This window comes from Centropristis striata, chromosome 2, assembly GCF_030273125.1.
Source record: "Centropristis striata isolate RG_2023a ecotype Rhode Island chromosome 2, C.striata_1.0, whole genome shotgun sequence".
Classification (NCBI taxonomy): Eukaryota; Metazoa; Chordata; class Actinopteri; order Perciformes; family Serranidae; genus Centropristis; species Centropristis striata.
In genome coordinates, this window is record NC_081518.1 from 13867092 (window position 1) to 13890129 (window position 23038).

A 23038-nucleotide genomic window follows, 5' to 3' on the forward strand; every position below is an offset into this window, starting at 1 on the left:
CACACACAAAAAAGATCTCATTGTAGAATATGTATGATGTAACTTTGACACAGATTCAAGAGTGTATTGGAAACTCTGTCTTTCTCTTCCAAACGTCTTTGGGTTGACTTCAATGTTACTGCAACAGTTAAAAGCCCAAGCTACATGTCCAGAGCTTAACTTGTGCATTTTTTCATTCAAGCTTTTGTATCGCGAGAGCAGGGGGAAGGAGAAAAAAACGTTTTGGGGAAAGTTGAGCAGCGCAGGGATGAGGAAAGAGCTGTGCAGTGAGAGAGAGACACACAGTGAGTTTTGCCATTCTCATCCTCTGGAATGCATCAGCTCCTCTAACTTATCCATGCAAAGTCAACACACAACTGGATGCGCACGAGCAGTCTCCAAAAAGTTACGATGCGCATCTATTTATAGAAGCTCAGCGAAAAGTTTCAGTGACTTTTGTTCTTCTCTGCAGTTGTCTTCTTAACGTTTATTCAGCAATACCTGCAAGTCACAGTGAAGTCAAGTAGTCCTCTGGCGGGTCTGAGGCGAATCTCCTGTGCGGGAGACAAGGTAAAGTAACGACTGACTCATGCGCAATTTGCACTAAATAATTTTCATGCTTTTGCAACTGAGCTGAATGATTTTCTAACTTAATAATGGTGGAAGTGATATCACACCAGCCACCTCTGCGAGTGCAGCAGAGTTGTTTTTCTTTTGTGCGCAGCATCTCCTGCATTCTCCTCTGCGTCTTTTCCAAACTTTTTTTTGTATTGTTTTGCAGCTTTGACTCAAGTCTGCAGAGGTCGACGAGGGCTGGGGAAACTAGTTGAGGAGACTTTTATTCTACCGGGCAGTGGAGTTGCATGAACTTGAGAGTGGATATGCCGGACAGTAAGCGTAGAGGACGGCTGCTGCAGTTGGCCGTGGCTCTGGTGGCCTTGCTGTCGCTCTGCCCCGAGCTGAGAGACGCTGCAGAGGTCGTGGACACCGAGGACAGCGAGCTGGTGACCAAGCAGACCGAGTCCAGAGCCAGCAGGGCCAAGAGGAGGGGAGGGTCGGAGGTCCTCAGAGGGTAATGTGACTATGATAATTCCTATTTATAAGAACTTTGTTCTTCCACTATTCTTTAATACCCTAAAATTTTATTTTAAATGAGGATCTTTATGTGTGTGTTAGCACAGGTGTTTGTTTGTATAACCTGTTGGTCCTTCATGATCACTAAAGGTTAAGAAAAAACTTTTTTTTAATAAGGGGGAATTGAGACTCATGAGTGACATTGTCTATGATGGGAAGTTTGGAGCAAAGTTTAGTAATTAAATACTGGCAAGAATATCACATTCCTGCTGACTGCAATAATAAATTACATCCAAACAAAGGAGGCCATTGGTCGTGTGTGGCTGTGGCAGACAGAGAGAGAGAGAGAGAGAGAGAGAGAGAGAGAGAGAGAGAGAGAGAGAGAGAGAGACTAACAGCCTAATCCTCTTTCTGGCCAAAAACACCACACCCCAGTTGTGGATAAATCACATCTGCAGCTGTACACAGTGGGTCACTGCTGGAGAGGTTGTGTGTGCATGTGTGTACGTGAAGGGAGAGAGAGAAAAAGAAAGACAGACAGAAAGAAAGAAGAAAAGAAAAGAACGTCTGTGTCCAACGATGACAGCAAACAGCTGATGAAGGTCACACAGTAGACAGCTCAATGAGCGTTCTCCCCAGGCATTTTTTATGTGACATGCTTTAAGTTAATTTATCAGAGCATCTGGGTTCAGAGGCAGGAAGTGCACAATGTGTCACGCTGACTTACCAGTATAAGAATGTTTCAGAGATCCAACAGGCTTCATTATTCACCTCGTTGATCTGTTTGGAGTTAAACTGCACAGTATATACACTGACCCTTGGGTCAATACATGCCCAGTGGGTGGTTACACATTCATGCAGTCCTGTAGATGGCAATATGGCCCAGGCATTCACTTCTATGTCAGCTGGAGTGTGTGTGTGTTTTTTTTAACAGGTGCATCAAATTTCTTAAAACACCTTGCACAGCATAATATTTTCCTCACAAACTCATTTTTGCATTTTGTATCAAGAAGTGCCAAATGTTGCCTGCCAGGCCGCGCCCCACAGTAGCCACAAGTAGCACACAGCATAACATAGTCCAATGGCTCCCAACCTGAGGGCCAAGACCCCACAATGGGACACACGTTGAATCTGAGGGATCACTGCTTAATTCAAGTGGTAAATAATACGCTATATTTTGTCTTTAAACTTTTTGTCTTGTGAAATACTTTATAGTCTGACTTATTCTGGACTTCTGACAACCATGATAAGAGGTAATAAATTGGGTTGTAACTGTATGTGATGCAAAATATCACAGTATACAGTATTCAGTTCTTCCACTTCTTCTTCTTCTTCTAAATATCAGTTACATTGACCCTTAATGGAATGGAAATAGAAGCTTTTTTTGGTTTAACAAACACTTGCGACCATTTTTAAAATGGAAATATGTGTAAAAAGTCTCCCTTTTGAAATCAAATAAAATATTGGAGGAACTACATCTTCCATTTGAAGGAGGAAAAAGGAGAAAATAATTAATCAATTATCACTGCATGTGTGGCACAAATTTATTAGATAAACATGTATGATAACATCAATTTTCATACTTAATATACCGTAAAACTGGTGTATAACTATAACCATTAGTCTAAAGTAGGCTTTGCTTCATTGAGTCGCAACCAAAAAACATGTCATGTTGTTGAACAATATGTTTTTTACAAAAGTAATGAACATTTTATAGATTTTGGGGGGCAGTGAAAATATACTCTCAGTAGTTTGGGAGGGGCTGTGTGTTTCCTTGTCCTATGAAGATCACTGGCATGTGACATGGAGGTGAGCACGTGATGACTGAATTTTGATCCAGCTGAAGTGTCTTTGAACAATGTGCCCTTATTAATGCTATGTCTGATGAAGTGTCCTCCAGAGGGGGTCAAGAACATTTATTCAGCAATCCAGGGCCAAGGACAAATATTTGTTTGATTATGGTCTGTATGAATAAAAGTGGCTTGACTTGAGAGCAATCTGAATTGTGTAACATCGATCATTAACCCTTGGATGCTACATCTTCCACAGGCCGAATGTGTGTGGCTCAAGGAACAACGCCTACTGCTGCCCAGGCTGGAAGACTCTGACTGGAGGGAACCAATGCATTGTCCGTGAGTATGAACTCCATTATTCCTCTACTGTAAATTCAGCTCAGGTACATCTTTGAGCTCTTCATCACCATCACCTGCAGTAGTTTTTAAAGTCTGGCGCCCTGCTGGAGCCATTCAGTCACAGAGTATTATAAACCTGGGACATGCACCAGTATATGCATGTTACATGACCTGAAAACGTCTACTGTGTTGGAATAACCCCCCTAATTGATTCTCACAGACCAAACATCATTATCCATTGATTTGCAGCATATAACTCATTAATTAATCCTTATTCTTGTCAATTTGACAGCTAACACTTTCAGAAGGTGAAAAAAGTAAGCAAAAAACCCTTATGGTCCACTTATTCCAAACTAGATCTCAAATTGTTCAGTATATCAACAAAAATTGTGCAAACATTGTCTATTGCAAAAAATATTTAAAAGAGATAGATGTTTCAATCATTTTTCATAGAGTATTTACATTGGTGTGCGTAATGGTGCCATAACATGACAAAAAACAAGTGACAATTTGTCATAAATTTTAGACTATTTCCTTTGGTATTGGGGCAGTAGTTTCTTTTTCTGGTTTCTTTTCTTTTTTTGTATTTCCTCCCAACCCCTCTCTCTCTCTCTCTCTCTCTCTCTCTCTCTCCCTCTCCCTCTCCCTCTCTCTCCCTCTCAGTAGACAGGAAGGTCTGAGAGGCTGTAGAGTTGTGTGATTGCAGTCTGGCTGGTCGGCTGGCCGGATGCCTGTCGCGGCTCTAATGACATTGTTTAGCAGTGGGGTTCAGCGAGTAGGGGTCAGTGGCTGGACTCTACCTGATGGGAGCAGGGGTCAGGGGACCATGCCAACAACAGTCTGTGGGAAAGAGAACAAACTGAGCAAAAATCAGCAAGCGGCAACTGAAAACACACACTGGTACACTTTTATGGCAACAGAACTCAAAGAAGAAAATAGCTTGATGCTGTTGCCAAGTGGGCTTCTGTAACTGTAACCAAAATTAAGGTTAAAAGGAAGATTTGGCCTCATTTTAACTGTGGTCTGTTTGATTTTTTAAATATTATAGATGAGAGTTTAGTATGAGGTTTAGATCATGGCCTCAAGTTGCACCAAATGAAATTCAAACCTGAAATTCAAAACCCGCCGTGGACAGGCTGATAAACAACAGATACATAACATAAATTTTCTCTCACGCACAATCAAGACAAATCCTGGCACGATTAAGTGAGCATTGGACTGTTATTTTATCTTGCACCTGACAATGAATGTTTTTACGTTGTTTTGATCCAGTATCATGTTTCTCTTTGCAGCGATCTGCCGGAGTTCATGTGGAGATGGTTTCTGCTCCAGACCCAACATGTGCACCTGCCCCAACGGCCAGATTGCCCCATCCTGTGGATCCAAGTCAGGTCGTTAAACAGCACCTCCCCTTTCCCAAAGACTGAAATCCTTTGAAGCTTCTTATCCTCAGCTTGATGGGATTTGTGATATACTGTAGTGTGCATTGATGCGTCAACTGGTATTTGGCCTATAGATAAACACAGTAATGGTATGATTTATGTAAAAGGAGTGTATGTTGAAACTAAGTGTTTCTTGGAAAGCTTGGCCTAGACCACACCCCTGACTTTGAATTTTTTTTAATAAAGCATCTATAATCTGAAGAAAAACATTTCACCATGCAGTAACAATAATTACACACCATGACAGGTGATAGATGACAGAGAACATGCAGTCATGTCATATCTTTTCCTCCGAAGGATAAAAATGAAAGAGATTGTAACTGGGTCAGATTTTTTTAATGTTCAGACCACACTACTATTTGCATCTTTTTTCCTAACTTTTCTACTCCTCACCATTAGTAATAAGCACTTACTAGCATGGTAAAAAAAAAAAAAGACACTAAGCCAAACCTCCTGCAAACATCCCTTGAAACTGTGTCAAGCAGTTGATATATGTTGCAATCACGTTCTTGCAAATAGCGGTCAATCTCATGGGTTGTTGTTGTTGTTGTTGTTGTTGTGTGTGTGTGTGTGTGTGTGTGTGTGTGTGTGTGTGCATTGGACGACATCCACAGTCAACATCTCCTCCATGTTGCTCTTCTTGCAGCTAACAGCGCTTCAGTCCAATGCGCTCATCTGTTTGCACACCATAGATTTCTAGGAAATTATATCTGAGCATGACTTTCGAGTTCAGGGTGCATTTTTTTATGTTGTAAATCTAATGTGCAGCCTATGTTTGTGTACTCTGAATTTAACTCCCCACATTGCTGTGTGTGTGTGTGTGTGTGTGTGTGTGTGTGTGTGTGTGTGTGTGTGTGTGTGTGTGTGTGTGTGTGTGTGTGTGTGTGTGTGGTTGTGCCCACAGTCCAGCACTGTAATATCCGCTGTATGAATGGAGGAACATGTGCTGAGGACAACTGCCAGTGTCAGAAAGGCTACGTGGGAAACCACTGTGGTCAACGTAAGGATCCTCCTAAAAATACCACAAGACTGTTGTGACACACTTTGACATATTAGCTTGTTTAAACATCATTTTAGATTTATTTAAGAGAAAGATACATATCCTCCATTTCCCATTTTTTTCCCTTTTAAAGCAACTTCAAAGAACCTTCATTTTGTGTTGTTTTGGCAGCCCCTGTGGACAAAAGCGTTAGTGTTTCCAGTGCTGTATTCTTGTCATTTGTCTCAATCGCTGCGGTTTTATATATTACTTTGTAGGTTTTGGTTTAAACTAATTACAATTATGTTATGTTCAATATCTTTTCGACCGCAGCTTCAGTTCCTAGCTTGACTTTATTGTGCACTGCACATAACAACTTAAACACTGTGGCCGTTGCGGCTCATACACAACAGATGGCAAGTGTAGAGCAATGCCTTTTCAGTGTGTGATAATCTCAGAGGCTTATAAACTTGTGCACGACCTCAAGAAGAGTTTTGTCTGCATAAATGTCAAAAGTTGTAATTATAAATGTTTACTTCAGTCATTCTGCTGTTCTCTGCTGCTTAGAAATGAAAAGTTGAGATAATCAACACGAGCAGTGAGATGAAAAGTCAGCTAATTGGAAGAGAAAACAAACTGGAAAATGATTAATCAAACTCTTTTAAACATCTAATACAGTGTACAGGTCAACTTATTGATTCATCTTGCATACTTACTATATTGTGTGCAAATTACTATTGTGTGTGCAGTGTTTTTCTGTGTAGTTAAGCATGATTGCCAGCATTTACCTCCAAATAAAGTGGTTTCCTTAATGTGCCTCAGTTTGTCTGTGGCTGGTCTGATTAATGGCTGCTCTGTTTGTCACCACATCTGACTTCTTTTTAGCAACGTCATCATGTTCCCACATCTCTGCAATTAATTTAGTAGCTGTAATGTTACCGTAACCAATAGAAATTACGATCAAAACATGAGACCCATAAACCAGAAATCTTTTCTTTGTAACTCACAGTCGTGTCCTCATGTTGGTGTTGTGTCATTGTTTTGTTTTCTCTTGTCTTCTCCAGCGGTTTGTGAAAATGGCTGTCTTAATGGAGGAAGGTGTGTGGCTCCCAACAGATGTGTGTGTACCTACGGCTTCACCGGGGCTCAGTGTGAGAGAGGTAATGAGCGCCACACTCAGCTTTTCTCTCACTCATCTTACATCACTCTGTCTCTGTGCTCTACATTCACTACACTGCTGCAGTAGAAGTGGTTTTCAAAGCCACACGTGCTGCTTTAAAAAAAACAAAAAAACGTGACTCTGTGCTGAATGGCCGTTGTTTTCTGTGACTGAAGACAATTCCTGCTTAGTCATGCCACCGGCTCCAGGAATGTGGTTTGTTGTGGAACATTTGCATGTCAAGCTTGAGCTCAGAAATGACCATTATTTTCCACATCTGCTCTGAAACAGCGCTCTGGGGAATGTAATGTCTTTCTAAATGTGCGCTGTTTGTTAACTGAAGACCTCCCATCCTCCTGTGGTTGCTCTCTGGCACATGTGAGCAAAGGCTCCAAAGTATACAAGCACACGCAAACCAACAGCACCCTGAGCTGTGTTTGTGGCTGAAACATGCGTGTTTTGTGTATGTGCAGGGGATCTGTGATGGTGATGACCTGTCCAGGTCAAATTGGCGACCTTGTAAAACTAATATTTGGATTAGCAACAGAGCTCCTAATTAGTAACGTGCCCTTTAACGAGGCCATGCTTCAGAGGATTTGTCCTTTGGTTTACTTTAGTGTTTTCTTCAACCCTGCAGCTAATGGGACACTATCTGGTTGCCTGGTGGGTTAGCGCCAGGTCTTATCTGCTGAAGCACACTTCTAGATGTTGTGACATTGGTTTCCAAAATTTCCTGTGGAAGCTTTGCCAAAGGCTCCGTGAGACTGTTGAGGAATTCAAATTAAGCACACAGTTTCTTCTCGATGTTCATACTTTTCAGTGAACTCAGGGATTCTCTGAAATGCTCTGCTGTTGTGTCCATCTAAGGTGACAAGCATGCAGACTGGCCACTCGCTATCTGCTGCTTTATGAAAGGTTGTTTCTTGTCTGCTATATTGACAGTGTCTTTCTATGAGTGAAACAAGCAGACTTTTTGTTGTTTGTGTGTTTCTGGGAACAGCTGCTTGGAGACCAACTTCCATCATCAACATTGTGATTAACACGGTTCATTGTGCTGAATTGAGGTGTGTCATTGTTTGTTCATGTTTCCATGAAATCCAAGATTTCGAAAGGCCCGAACTTTCCAGTTTGGTCTTTGATTAGTCGTTTAGGCCATTTATCTTGCAAAAATGTCTGTTTCCAGCTACTTAAAGGTGAGGACTTGTTGCTGTTTCTGGTTTGTATCAAAATTAGTTGAGTATTTTGGGGTTTGAATAAACTGATGTACCAGGTGGTTGATGTCACAGACATATTGGCATCAATCTTTATTGTCATATATGCATCAGATATGCAGCGATATGATATGAACTTGTTGTCGAAAACATGTAAAGCATAAAATTATGCTTGTTGAGTTAGAATTGGTGTTAGCTATTGAATAAAAACATAATTTCAGTCTGCAATTGACTGGTAATAAAAGGTTATAATGTTTAATTAGCTATTAATTTTCATTTTAATTTATTTTGACAATGTTGACAATGTAATAGATTGTATGTATAATGTGTAATGTAAAATGTTTTTTTGTTTGTTTGAAAATGTAGCCTTTAGAGTACCTTTGCATAGTTATATTGGTGCCCAATCCACATAGAAAAGGTTTCTCTTTATTGTAGCAAAAAAATATAGATAATTGGGAAGTATTTCCCGTTAAAAACTGTCTCTGCCTAAAGAAATCCTATATTGGTTGACCCCTAGTTTTTAGTTGAAGAAACAAACTATTTGAAGATTGCGTGTTTGACTCTGGGTAGAGTTGATATGCATTATTAATTATTAATTTTACTGACTAGATGTTGTTATCACATTTTATTGGCTAATTAATCATAGCAGTTATCAAAAGGCTGGTTAATGATGACAATAATCAGTATTTGCAGCCCTGCAAATTGATCAGTTATTTGGTCCTTCGTGTTGCATTTGATTGCACCAGAGGTGGAGAAAGTAGGCCAACGGATACAGTGGTGTTTTGGGATAAGTTACTTTCGCTGGAATTTCCTTGGCAAGTATCCATCGCCTCCCAAGGGAAAGCCATTGTGCTCTCACACAAACACAAGCACATGCATAAAGTGCATGTGTACACACTCATGTGCACATTCACAAAGTTTCTAATGCAATTTACAGAACCTTGCCCCATTATGACTTGATCTTATCACATTAGCAAGAACATGAGGTTTTCCACAAACACGTGACCTGACCAGGGGAGAAGTCGCTGCACTCAGACCTCAAAGGTTGACTTGGATGTGGAAAGATCCTGGTGCAATCAGGCCTCAACATGAACACATCACCACTTCAGGGCTGTGTGACTTTGAGCTGCCAGTGACTTGTGATCTGCTGACCAATGGTCCCACCACCAGGCACAGCTGACTGCAGTGAAAAATGCAGCCTGGTACGTCAACATGTTCTTTGTTGGTTACAAATGTGATTTAGGTCGGAATGTGGGATTGGTGAGATCCAGCCACACTGCTGCTGATCGCACGCAGGGCTTTTTGCTCCTGCTGGGGAGTCGTTTAGCTACGGAGCAATAAAGTCGAGCTTTCGGTGTGACGCCATTGGGCTCACTTGGGATGGTGGTGAAGGACATGTGAGTTACACAGTCAATAAGTCAGCAGCCAGAGCACAACAGGGAAGTGGGTCAGTCAGCTGAGGGGCTCTCTTGTCTCTTTATGCCTCACTGACTTTCCCCTATCAGGCTCTTGTTCAAGTCCAATGCAAACCTCAGGAGATAGATAACCAAGTGTGTGTTTGAGTGTGTGCTCAACTTGTTAGTCCTGGGACTATGGAGAAATCTGCTGACGGGCCAATAGGGAAGGCCCCACCCAGATATAAGACCCCATTACACATGCATGGAAACACACACAAACCTTCATGTGCACAAATGACGCATATGTTAAGGCATGTAAGGATGCTGTGAGCCCCATCTGCGAGGAGGTAGATTGGGGAAGGGTGGATATGGAAAAGGTGGATGGATTTTTGTGTGTGTGTCTGTGTGAGTACAAACATTTTGGAGTTAATCCAGGAAACTCTATTGACCCACTTCCTGACGGGCTTCCCTCCTGTTAACGCCGAGACTGTTGTTGTGCATAAACTCACATTGAGGAAGCCAACATTTCTATTGTGTTCCAAAAGTGGCTGGACCTCTGCGCAGACATGATATCGCCTTATGATGAGAGACAAAACAAACTCTCCCCTCCAATAATTTAAAATGCATGTTTACCGAAGCAGCTACCATAATATGCAAACGTGTTTCCAAAAGTAGAGCAGTAAAGCAAAAACAAGAGCAACATTTTTTCAGGATTTGCTCTGTTTTGAGATCATCTCTGGCTAGACTACGGATGAGGGGCTGGGACATTGGCTGAGATTCTGTGTGTATGTGTGTTTGAGTGCGTTTGTGTGTGAACATGTGCGATTGCTCCCAGATGTACAGGACATGGGTGGATCCCCCAGCTGTATGCAGTTCACAGAGAGACAGTGAGATGACAGATGAAATGACACCACTTTCACCCTACAGCTGTCCGCCTCTCCCTGTTTACCTCAGCTGGCTGAGGTGCTGCGCTTGTATTTGCTTCATTTTGTGCTCAGATCTTTGTGTTTTTAGCGATTGTTCAGCTGTAATGAGCAGGTATTATGTCAAATGGATTATGTGTGGCAGCCCAACAGTAATGACACATAAACCATAAGCTGATGAAAAGAGAAACTTGAGTTCTTTACACAGTCTGCTGTATGCCGCTTATATGGGCGCCATGTTAAAACTTTCCATTGCTCCTGTAATTGCTTTTTCCTATGTACGGCGTATTCCTTTGTTGTCGTAGGTAAGGCACATAATGTGGACTTTAAGTAGACACAGAAGATACCTGGCAACTGGTTGGGTTTTTGTCTCAAAGCTGAATGTTGTTGAAAGCAGGGGTGGAAGAAGTATTCAGAACTCTTATTGAAAAGAAGAAAAAATCTAAGAAAATCTGCAGGGGAACTCAGCAGGAATATGTTGAATTGAAAATGCTTATTTTGCATAATGGGCCCTTTGGAGTGTGTTATAAATTACTGTTACATTGGCATTCAATGGAACAGTTTGACATTTGGTGAAAGGCAATCATTGGCTTTCTTGCTTAGAGATAAAAAAGAATAATGTCACTCTCATATATCTATCTGTTAAATATGAAGCTTGGCTCAGTCTGAAAGTAAGAAAATCTGCCTACCTGCACCACTAAAGTCCCATTGACACTTAAAATGCTTTACAGCAGAAATTAAATGTTTTCAGCCTGGTACGAAATACTGTTTTGCTCTCTATAGCTCATTCCCTGTGAGGGGGCTGAATTTTCATATAACTCACCCATTTAATTCATATGAAGGATGAAAGTTACGCATAATTAGGGGTGTGGCTGCTTTGAGTGACAGGCGACTGCTCTCACAGTTGGCTCGTCGCTGTATTCAGCCCACTTCAGCTCACTCCTGCTCCAACTCTTTGCCCCTTTTTTGGCCAACAACTCTGAGCTCTGAGTTCGGTTCCTCTGAAAGCTATGAGTGACATCACAAGACTAAGTCCATTTTTTATCCAGTCTATGGGCAAAAAACAAAAGTATCCCTTAATGCAAGATGTTACATTTTCCTTTGACACTAACATTAAGTTGTCTGTGCTGGCATTGCACTGGCATACTGTGACTTAACTCCCCCCATCCCCTCACCATATCCTTTAAGTAAGGGATGATTGGTGCATATGAAAATGGAAAATATATTTGAGATAGTTATGCTACAATGCATCATTAAATCTGAGCTTGTGTTTAGCATGTAACTTAATCTTCAAAGTAACTGGTACTAACTTTCCTGTAGCTCTGAAATGAATGTATCGAATTTAAGAAGTATAATATTTTCCTCTGAAAGTTGTAAGAAAGTACCTCAAACTGTGCTTAAGTACATGTACTAAGTACTGTCTTCCGCCGGGTGGACGGAGAAGTAGACAAAGAATCAAAAGCATTTGGTCTCCAGTCGAGCCTGAGCAGGAGGGATTGCGAAGGAGAAGGAGAGATGACCCAGTTCTGTTTCACACAGCGCTGGTGCCAGAAGCAGAGAGATCGTGGAGGCTGTGGTGCACGTGACGGGTCTGGGCTGGGCCCCGGTCCACACGGGAAACGCACAATGTCTCGTTTGTTTTAAACGACTGCGCTGTTGGAACTGGTCTCCCTCTTTCCTCTTGCTGTCTGTTGTCTGCCGTGAAATGTGGAAATGATTTTTGCTTTTGGATCTCGGCCAGATTCTTTTGGGAGGGATGAGTTTTCCCCTCTCTTTCTCTCCGTCCCTATCTCTGTTTCGCCATCTTCCAATCCTTCACCTGATAAGATTCTGTGATTCTGTGAAATCCGTGGGGAGTTTGAAATTAAGGAGTGGTGTTTGGAGAGAGGATGAAGTGAGGGGATAGATGCATGCAAGCATTGGGATCAAGGGAATGAGGATTAAACCAATTTGAAGGGGAGGAGAAGTGAAGAATCCCAATGGAGGGACTTTCTTCACACTCTTGAGCTCATATTTATTATAAGCAATTTCATTTTAATTCTAAGCTGGTGTAGCGAGTGTGGAAATCACCTACTGTGTTCCACAGACACGCCCTGCCAGTCAGCCTCTGCTGGCCCTCTTAAAGATGACCTATCCCCTAGATTGTGTGTTTCTAGAAAAATTATTAAAAGCAGCACACTACATGGTGAATGTGTCATATTGCCTTAAAAACACAGTTCAGGTAACTAAAGAGCTGATGATCATATAACGTGTGCACCAGACTGCTTTTTCATTGTCTGTGTGTCTTTGCTTATTCTAGCTTGTGTCTGTTACTCTCCACAGCCGCCCACACAACTTTAAAAGTTTTTCCAGACCCTTTTCGCTATCTGTGCTTTTCTCTATCACACACACACACACACACACATGCACGTACAACGCACCTGAGAGCCAGACCGATTAAAATGCCAGGCACAGACAATGCATTCTTTATGGAGTGTCTTACCGTCCACTCTGCAGCACTTTCATCACATATAATGTAAGTGAGTTGTAGATGTCATGCGAAATTGCATTCTGTTTAAGCGTTTCTGTTCATGTTTGCCAGACAGTTATTCACTCACAGAAACAGTTCAGGTTCATGGTTTTACAGCATTGGCTTTGGCTTTCTTTATCACAGTTTTGGTCGAAATGTTTCACAAATGAACGGTTTTGCATGTTTTATATCTTCAGCCAACAGAAGTCAAATTTCTCTTTCTGTTTGGCTGACCCCCAAACTTTGCTGTATTGCATTGCATTTGTATTGGATATAAAGATACAAAGCTAAGTTTCCACTGAAAACAAACTCCTGCTTTGCTTCTGCAGACTATCGCACCGGGCCGTGCTTCGCCTCGGTGCATAACCAGATGTGTCAAGGCCAGCTCACAGGCATTGTGTGCACAAAGACTTTGTGCTGCGCCACAGTGGGACGGGCGTGGGGTCACCCCTGTGAGATGTGCCCAGCCCAGCCTCACCCCTGCCGAAGAGGGTTCATACCAAACCACCGCACCGGGGCGTGCCAAGGTAAAGTCTGTTCCTCAGCGTCTCTGTATCTTTTTCTGTTTTTGTCTGTTTTCTTTCTCTCTGTCACCCTCCCTCCCCTCTCCTTCTTCTATCCTCTCTTCCCGTTTAACTCCTTCTCCTTCACCCCTCTCCCTCTATCGTCCCCTCATCTCTACCCATCATCCCCTCTGCAGAGGATTAGTTCTAATTGGGTTAAATGGGGGTGGGTGGCAGTGCCTCCCACATGTGTATGGAATGCCCGCAGACACCTGCTGCGGCGCGACTGTCAGAGTCAGTAACACGGGTCAGTGGTGGTGCCACGTGGGAGAGCACATTTCTGGTAAGACGGCCCTCTGCCTGTCTGCTCCAGACCCAACAACATCAGAACCTCTGCAGGGGAGGCGGACCTGAGCCAGGACCCAGAGGAACATGGAGTGCTCTGAGACTGCATCAGGTCACAGCCTCCTGGAGGTTTTCAGCCTGAGACTTACATTTAATTCCGCCAAATTAATTAGAAGAATTTAATTTAATGATCAATGTAACTCACAGATTTCGTTGGATGGATAGATTGGTGGATAAAACCTTCTGTTTGACTGTAGACCTGTCCTTTCTGTATTTCTACCTCTTCCTTGGTTGACTTGGCTTCAGTTTCTGTTACTCCTGCAGGAGACATTCCTCTCCCTCTTTCTCTTTTCCCTTGTCACTCTGTTGATCGCAGCAAAGTCTAAGCCAGACTGTTTAAGCAGACCCAATTTAAAACCATGCACATCCAGGAGTGTGCAGATTTGTGTGTTAATGTGTGTGTCTGTGGCTCCTCTGCAGAGTTTATTTTACCATCTCACTGTCATTTTTCTTGCTTTGTAGATTAAAGGAATCTGTGTGCCCATATGTGTGTGTTTGGGTGTGTATTAATTGTATGCTTTCTATGTACAGATGTGGATGAGTGCCAGGCCATCCCTGGCATCTGTCAAGGAGGAAACTGTATCAACACAGTGGGATCTTTTGAATGTAAATGCCCAGCTGGGCACAAGTTCAATGAGGTCTCACAGAAATGTGAAGGTAAGAATCAAGCCAGCAGCCGTCACATAAAAACTGTGAAATGTTCAGTGTTGGTTTGAATGACAGAGTAGGCTAAAATAAATTATTTTTAAGGTTCCTAATTAACAATGTGAAAGTAGAGTTGAAAGCCACATCCTTCTAGTTGTGGTAAACTTTACCTCAGTCGCGGTGTTCTGATTATTACTTTGTGGGGAAAGACCACACATAAGCCACTTTGCCCTTCCCTTGAAATTCATTTAATTAAACCAAAGCAGCACTCAGCTTTCTCTCAGTAATCCTGTTTAACACTTAATTGTGAAGCTTGAAAGAGACCCCCCCCCCCCCCCCCCCCTTTACATGTGTTAAAGTGAGACTTTGTAACTTCTTTTTTCTTTTTTCCCCTTCTTTCTCCACAAATGAAAGTTGAAATTATGGGCAATAAAATGCACCATGGCTTACTTCAGTACACTCAGGGGGTTTGTTGCTACAGTGACATGGTCTGGTATGACAGAAAGCTTATGGTGGCTAATGTCAGCTAGGGTTAAGGGCACTGACGGAATTATGTCGGCACTACCGAGTCTTAAATTAATCTGTGCCAAGTTTTGGTACCTGAGAGAGTATAGAAAGAAAGAGAGAGCAAACAACACTATATCCCCATATGCTATGCCCTGGTGACAGGCCCGGGCTGAATGTTATACGTGTAGCCCTGAATGTATTTTTAAATGTAAGCCTGTAAAGGAAAAAAGCCATAAAAAAGGTACTGTTGGGTACCAGTACCTTGAATTCGGCACCAGTATCAACTTAAGTGTTAAAGGAACCCAACCCTAATGTGAGCCAGCGTTAGTAAATTAAAATATTGCTGAATAATACATATAATGACCTATGACTTTTACACTTGTAATGTTGCAGTAATTTTGCATTTTAACTTAGTGCTAACTAGTCCAGAATTTAGTATTACTGTCTCTAGTAGACAGAGTGGCCACTGTTTGGCAAAAGTTAAATAATCTTTTAAGGAGCTTCTCAGTCGACACTGCACAACATGAATCAAAAGCTGAATCAGTTGAGATTATGTCCACATGCAGTATTTATATGACATTTTTCTCTCAGCTGCAGATCCTAATTATCAAATTCAGACAGGCTTACATAATTATTAGATCACAATCTTTTCCTAATTTAAATTTGTGGCCACTGAGAGACTCGTAATATTTTCGAATGTTTTTGGCTGAAAAAGATCTTATAAGTGAAATCCTTCTCTCTGCATCACTTCTCTTCTTCCACGTATAAAGACCCACAGTCAGCCTGTGAAAAATATTGGCTCATTAAGACATGAATATGACAATTTCCAGACCAAGTTTAACTCTAGTGAAACAGACTGAGCAGGCTTTTGTGGCACTCATTTGCAGAATAAAATATGTGCTATTTTATGCCCAGAAATAATTGCCGGAAAACTTCTGGACTGTGTAAAAGACATTTCAAACGGGTGTAAGTTTCAGTGTGTTCCTCAACAGACTTTGTGCAATGGTGCTAACAGAGGAGCAGCTACAGAGGCCCTGGATTTAATATCCTGTGACAATGTCTTATTTCCATTGTAACTGCCAACATGAGCTCTAGCCACTATTGAAGACATTCACATTTCAAGTTCAGTTTAATGGCTTTCATCGACAGTTATGATTACTGCAGAATTTTTTTAGCAAACAGGAAGCAATCTAAAATGTTTGGAGAAATACTTAATAGTTTGCCATTCTCTCCTCTCCTCTCCTCTCCTCTCCTCTCCTCTCCTCTCCTCTCCTCTCCTCTCCTCTCCTCTCCTCTCTTCTCTTCTCTTCTCTTCTCCTCTCCTCTCCTCTCCTCTCCTCTCTTGTAGATCTGGACGAGTGTGCAAACATTCCTGGTCTCTGCGGTGTAGGTGAATGCTCTAATACTGTTGGCAGCTACATCTGCAAGTGTCCCCAGGGCTATTACACCTCTTTGGACGGATCCAAGTGTATAGGTGAGCTGTTTGTCACACTAGCTGTCACACCTCTCCAAAGTATAATCGACTGCATTTGCTTTGGTTCATTGTTACCAGGATCGATGAAATATGAGACAAAGGAGCTGAGCAAAAAAAGGTGCCGCCTCCTTCTTTTTCCTTTTTCCACCCTATTTTGGTTCTTCTCCCTTTATGCCTGGCACTGATCGCAAAAAGAACTGAAATCTGTCCAACGTTCCAGCTGGTAGAATTTAGGTCAGTAGTCACTTGTTTCTAGTTCCACAACAATGAGCTATATTCTCTTTAAACTGAGGAGGAGACGCGAGGAGAGAAGTGAACTTCTCTCATGCTCAGGGACTTTGTTTTTTGACATCACAGTTGGAAGAAGTGAATTGTGTGTGCGTCTGTCTGTAAGTCTGCTTGAACTGTGAAGTGTGTGCATGCTGGGAGGTTCACACACACACACACACACACACACACACACACACACACACACACACACACACACACAATCACCAGAAAGCCTTTTAAGCTCACAAGTTCAGCTCAGTATGACCCAAAACAGACCAGGGAGGAATTTGGGTCAGTATAGTCCATTAGATGTACACGCACATACTCAAGTGTATACACACATGCGTTCACACACAAACATATGCAAACTCACATTACCCCCCGAGGAGAGGATGTTTGTGAGGAAGGAATGTCTGAGTCTTTTGCTCCAGAAAACTGTTGCGCCAAACATTTTATTCTGTTTCCCATGCAGCAATGTCTACTCCGACCCCTGAAGGGCCCGACTGTTTCTTCTCCAACCAACTCTACGCTTGCATGACATCTTGTCGAACTTAACCAAGCAATCAGTAGTGAAGCCTGTCAGTTTCTCCATGTGAATACGCTGGATGGGCTGGGTGTGAAACAAGACATGATATATTTATGTTAATACGGAACCTAAGTGTTAGTCATGCTGGTGCACAGTGCCAGAAACTGCAGGATGTAGGAAAGGTTCTCATAAATAGGAAGTGATGACTATTGGAAGTGGCTTCCATCGTCCAAATGATGGAAAATATGAGGCAATGATGACCGCTTTCTGATTGTTCTCCTGCCAGTTTGCTGAACATGCAGACAGCACATGCCATATTCCATACAGCACGGTTGGTTTAACTTCATGCTGTGTTGTTTCCCACAGATGCTCGTGGTGGGTACTGCTACGCTAGCCTGCTTAACGGGCGCTGCGCCAACCAAAACTCGCAGCTGTTGACCAAAATGCAGTGCTGCTGTGATAGTGGACGCTGCTGGTCTGATGGGTCCACCCCGGAGATGTGCCCTATTCGTGGAGCAGGTGGGGTCACTCACCATCACGCGGCTTTAAATTTCTTTTTCTCATCTATGTGTCTCAACACGAAGCTAACCTCCTGTTGTTTTTCACATGTGCTCATTTTAGAAGAGTACAGGAAACTGTGCATCCAGATACCTGATGGGAACGGAGGAGGAGTGATACCTGGACGTGTCCCAGGGAGTCCTGACCTGCCCGGCATTTACCCAATTCCATATCCCGGTCAATTTCCAGTTCCAGGCCAGGGTCCTGGTCAGGGTCCTGGTGTTGGTCCTGGTCAGGGTCCTGGTTATGGTCCTGGCCAGGGTCATATACCTGGACAGGGTCCTGGACAAGTCCCAATCCAAATCCCAATCCCAGGACAAGGCCCACACTATCCATATCCACTGCTACCTCTACAGCCTCCACCAGGTAAGCTCCTGCTTTCTGCTTTCATTTGGTTCTCATTAATGGCATGTCTTCAAAGTTGCCATTTGCCATTTTAGTTTATAACTCCCACTCTTTGTTCTGACTCACTGGATGTGCAATTCCTGACCTCCCACTGGTCTTGTTTTGCCATGTTCAAAATCCCAGTTTTGAGCAATCACAACCCACAGGCTCCAGCCAACAGGCTATATGTTAACGACCTTCACTCTAATTGTGCTGATGCAGGGCTGCTTGTTTCATCTAGGTGTTCTATGAAGATAGTAAAATATATGAGTAAAGAAAATCCTATCTGAAAGAAAACATTCTGGCATGTTTGCAGACCAGAGCAGTTTAATTAAGCAAAATCTTCCGCAATAACATTTCCTCCGGAACTATTTTGCAAGGGAGCTTGGCAGAGTTCAGGCATCTCGAAAGAAATTCAAAAAACGCAGAGCTATTTTGCCTTAATGAGAATGATAGTGAGTCCTGCCAGACCTTAGTGCAGTGCAAATGTAGTGTGTAGACTGTCTGGCAATGCAAGACTATGTGATTTTCAAATACCATTTTACTTTTGCAAGCAGTTAGAATGTTATGTTTTCTTTACTACTTAGTTTGGAACTACTGTATGTTCAGTTTCCCAAAACAGCAAAAAAGAAATTTAGATTTGGAGAAAATGGATTTTTCATTAACACCTTTAATTTGAACGTTTTTTTCAGGTCCCGGTATTGTCCAAGCACAGAATATCACCAACATGTGCCAGGCCTTCCGCAACCTCTGCTTGCATGGCAGATGTATCCCCATGCCGACAACAGTTGGGTATCGCTGTGAGTGCAACATGGGCTACAGGTTGAATGGAAGAGGAGAGTGCTTCGGTATGTTCCTGACAGAGAAAGGAAAACGCTTCCCGACGCATTTAACTGAGGGTATATGAAGCTGTAGAAGGTTAATTATCTTTATATTTGTTCTCCAGATGAAGACGAATGTGAGAGAAGCCCGTGTGCACATGGAGAATGTATGAACACCCCTGGATCTTACATCTGTCAGTGTCCTGCTGGATTCCAGACGACTGCAACCAGGACAGAGTGCCGAGGTTACATATACACACACTGACACATGCACACACACATTTAAGGAGATGTATGTATTTACTGTGCTATCTGTTTGTTTCTGCCAGATCTGGATGAGTGTGTGGCCAATGGTCGTATCTGCAACAACGGCCGATGTGTGAACACTGTAGGCAGCTTCCACTGTGTCTGCAACGCAGGATTCGAGATTACAGCAGATGGCAAAAACTGTCAAGGTCTGTCACGTTCTGACGTCTGCGTTTATGGAGCCATTTTTTAAAGGGTAGTTTTCTGTAAAAACCACAGGACACATAATGTTTATATGTAATGGAGCATGGATCTTTCAGAGGTGGTGATTTAATAGCAATGCCTGGTGTAATGGATGTCACTTTAATTTATCATGCTGGTGGTTTTGTGTGTTTCAGCCCATTAACAACGAAATATGTACATTTTATATTACTACCAACCTTTTTCCAAAAGACTCCAAATTATTAATATTTATTGCTTACCTTGCAGGCATCCATTTGTTTCCATTCATTTGTATTTTGCTATTAAGTCTTCAAACTAGCTTTAGATAGGTGGTCCATCACAGGAAGCCCTTTGTTACCATTAAGGGGCCAGTATACTCCACCAGAGCGGCTGCAGATGGTCAGATAGCTTTGGAACACCCTTATAAATACCTTCCAGGACAGACTGTCTGAAAATGCATGCCGTTATTCCCATTTTTAAGCGATATCACGTCTCCTCCCTTTTTTATGATGCTGGCTTTTCACCCATGTGGTCTTAGGAGCAACTTTAAACAAGAGTCAACTTTCTTGTCAAATTATATTTTGGCTCATGGGAATTACATTTTTCGGAAGGTAGTGTATTGAAATTTCTGCCCATTAATCTGCTCAAGAATGCTTCAAGATCTGAAATTAAAAAGTTGGCTGCTCAAAAGAAACAGCAAAATTTCCTGATTACCATGTTTGCTTAGGGTTTGTCTTCTGGACTTGATTTTTCTGACAGCAAACAAACCTCGCCAGTGTAATAATTTGCCAGTGATTTATCAATTCTCCAATGTGTGGGTGTCTTTGAAAGACCCAGGGAGGGTTTTGAGTATAGTCTCTGCTTGCCAAAGCATTGTTTAACAGCAACAATGTAACTTTGACAGTCTGACTGTCAAGAAAAAATGATGTCAAATACAATGTTGTTTATCTTTGGTCAGTGACAAAGTAAAGTGTATGAAATGTGTTGTTAATGGTCTGAACCATGATTGTGCATGATCTTTCCTACATTTCAATTTGTTCCTGTTGATCCACAGACCAAGACGAGTGTCTGATCAGGAATATGTGCCTCAATGGACTATGTATCAATGAAGATGGCAGCTTCAAATGCATCTGTAAACCAGGGTTCCTGCTTGACACCAGTGGACGCATGTGTGTAGGTGTGTTTGTCAGAAAGAACCACGGATTATTGCAATCACATTTTCTCATTCTAATGTAACTGGCCACATCACTAGAAGATACTTGGAGTCAGTTGTTCTTCTGACCTGCATTTTCAGCTCGCTTGGAAGGTGGCTACCTCTCTGGCATGTTAGTGGTTCTTAGCTAACAAGCCAAAAATCCCCCTAAAAGCCTTGGAAAACTCCCTCTGCATTCTGGCAGGCCAACTGGACATGCAGATAGTTGGGGTCCCGCCTGTTTTGAAACTCTAGCAGATAGGCTTCTATAAACTTTGTCAATTTAAAGGGAAGAGAGGTTTGGCCTTTTTCTGAATCTCCTGATCGACAAAACATGCCACAATAAGCTCTGGTTTGATTAGGAGATGCAAACTTGTGAGTCACATAACAGTTGATGTTAAATTAAAGCTAGAGTAGGCACTTTTCTCCCACCGCTCCCTCCAACCAGACAGTCACAGGCAAATGCACGTGCTTCATACAGTAACCTGTACAAGTACTTGTCCTTCATTTCAATCATCCTGATCGTGATCCTGATATTATATAAGAGAATGAGAATTGCCGCACTTGTTTTCTTTGCTAACTTGTAGTCCTTCATTCATAGCCCAATCTCACTCTCAACTCGTCACATACAGACTATTAGTCAGGAGCCTGTGGCGCACTGTATATCCCCTTTAGCACCAGTTTTGCTGCAGGGGTAGTCTGATTGACTTCAATACATTGTTAACCTTTGGAATTCATACAAAACTGCTTAGTTAGGGTTAAGAAAAGATTGTGGTTTGGCTTAAAGAAATGTACGTGTGTGAAAGTCTTATGTTTGTTAGACCCATCCACCTACCCCGATTGCCTCCTATGGCGGCATTTTGCACTCTTCATGCTCTGTCACCTGACTTTCTCAGGTTATTCGAGGCTCTAGCAGAAAAGCTTAATTATTAGCAACATTTTCTCTCCATATCGCTACGCTACACCAATATTGACCTTTTTTTTAAATTTAAATTAATTGTTAGGCTGCTTTTTAAACTTTCTCTTTTGATAAGTCTGTATTCCTTTTTTGGTTGCTGTGCAGTGTAGGCAGTTGTTGCCAAGGTTGGAATACAGCCATTGAAACAGACTTTTACCATCTGAAATTATGCAGACACATCTGTATTTGCAGAACAGCCAATAGCAGCACTCTCTCTGAAGTGACCTTTGATTGGCCGAAGTGTCCCGTTATGGGCTAGATTTTCTAAAGCTTGAAAACAGAGCCGAGAGGAGGTGCACAAGTCTAGTTTTTTCTCAGTCCAATGACAAGATGCTGGAAGGTTGTTATGTATTTTTTACCCAATTAAGACAAAAAATAACTTAAACTGTCCACTCTTACTTCAATGCATTGTTTGGAAAATTTACCATAAATCTACAGCTAGCCAACAAATGCCTGTAAAAAAGTCTTTTGCAGCAGTTTTGCTCCTTACAGCTTCAGATACAGACGTTTGATCTCACAGACACTGACCTGGTTAAGTCATTGCAGAATAAATAAATAAGAGGGTAGGGTGTGGGTGAAGTGTGCTGATGTATGTAGTCATTAATGAAATGTGTAGTCTAAAGGGGCCCTGGGGCCTCATCATTTCTACCTACAGTCTGCTTGTTCCCCAACACACCCAGACAGAATGCACACACATAAACACACTCATGTGTGCATGCCATATCATTGTTTACACTCATTATGATAATTATTGTAATACACTGATGGGATCAAGGGGAAGGAAGAGAATGTTTTCTTAGCTGAGGTCATAAAACTGAAACTGTGCAGCAGTTCTGGCTGCATTTTTTAATGAATCAAGCACCTGAGGACTTTAATAACTACTGCTAAAGCAGGAAATAAACCAATTTCCTGCTACAGTCATTAATTTTGTGAAGAGAAGTGTATGGAGAAATGATTTTGCTGTATATGTTTCTAGACATTGATGAGTGTGAGACTCCAGGCATGTGTATGAACGGACACTGCGTCAACACGGAGGGATCCTTCCGCTGCGAGTGTATGGCTGGGATGGCAGTGGGCCTGGATGGACGCGTCTGTGTTGGTGAGTAAATGTTTTGTTTCCAGGAATGGTTCATGTGTTCATTTTGGATACCAGAGAAAACAGGAATCTCACAGGCAACACAAACAGCCTCTTCTTGTATCCAGCATGTTTCAGTCTGACTGCACTTCTCTGAAAGTTCTCTGTTGCTGCATAGGGAAGAAGGAAATTAACTTTTTTCAGTTTCATTTTTACTCTGTTTAAGAAGTTCATTGACTACTTGGGAAATAATTTGTACTTCAGGTGGTTTTCTGCCAGCACATATGATTAAAGCAACTTTAATTTTGTGATGATTTTGATAGCTTTTTTTGGACAAAAGCAGTGTGGTTCCATTAACACCACTGCCTCGTCTCGTAAAGATCTTTATTTGGCTGCATGTGCATTTCATGGAAGCTAACTCAATGTATTTTTAATACTATTTTTCAT

The 23038-nt window shown here is 42.1% G+C and overlaps 1 protein-coding gene across 1 annotated transcript in view; it reads left to right on the forward strand.

Moving 5' to 3' along the window:
• The first annotated feature begins 284 nt into the window (after positions 1-284).
• Positions 285-23038, forward strand: part of fbn1 (fibrillin 1) — a 68838-nt gene continuing 46084 nt past the window's right edge. The window contains exons 1-16 of the mRNA XM_059348030.1: positions 285-549; positions 761-1051; positions 3103-3185; positions 4478-4576; positions 5532-5627; positions 6671-6766; positions 13135-13332; positions 14245-14370; positions 16214-16339; positions 17502-17654; positions 17757-18059; positions 18770-18925; positions 19024-19143; positions 19228-19353; positions 20421-20543; positions 22493-22615. Of these exons, the coding sequence (XP_059204013.1) occupies positions 843-1051; positions 3103-3185; positions 4478-4576; positions 5532-5627; positions 6671-6766; positions 13135-13332; positions 14245-14370; positions 16214-16339; positions 17502-17654; positions 17757-18059; positions 18770-18925; positions 19024-19143; positions 19228-19353; positions 20421-20543; positions 22493-22615 (2137 nt within the window). The 5' untranslated portion in view covers positions 285-549; positions 761-842. The remainder of the gene's footprint in view (positions 550-760; positions 1052-3102; positions 3186-4477; positions 4577-5531; positions 5628-6670; positions 6767-13134; positions 13333-14244; positions 14371-16213; positions 16340-17501; positions 17655-17756; positions 18060-18769; positions 18926-19023; positions 19144-19227; positions 19354-20420; positions 20544-22492; positions 22616-23038) is intronic.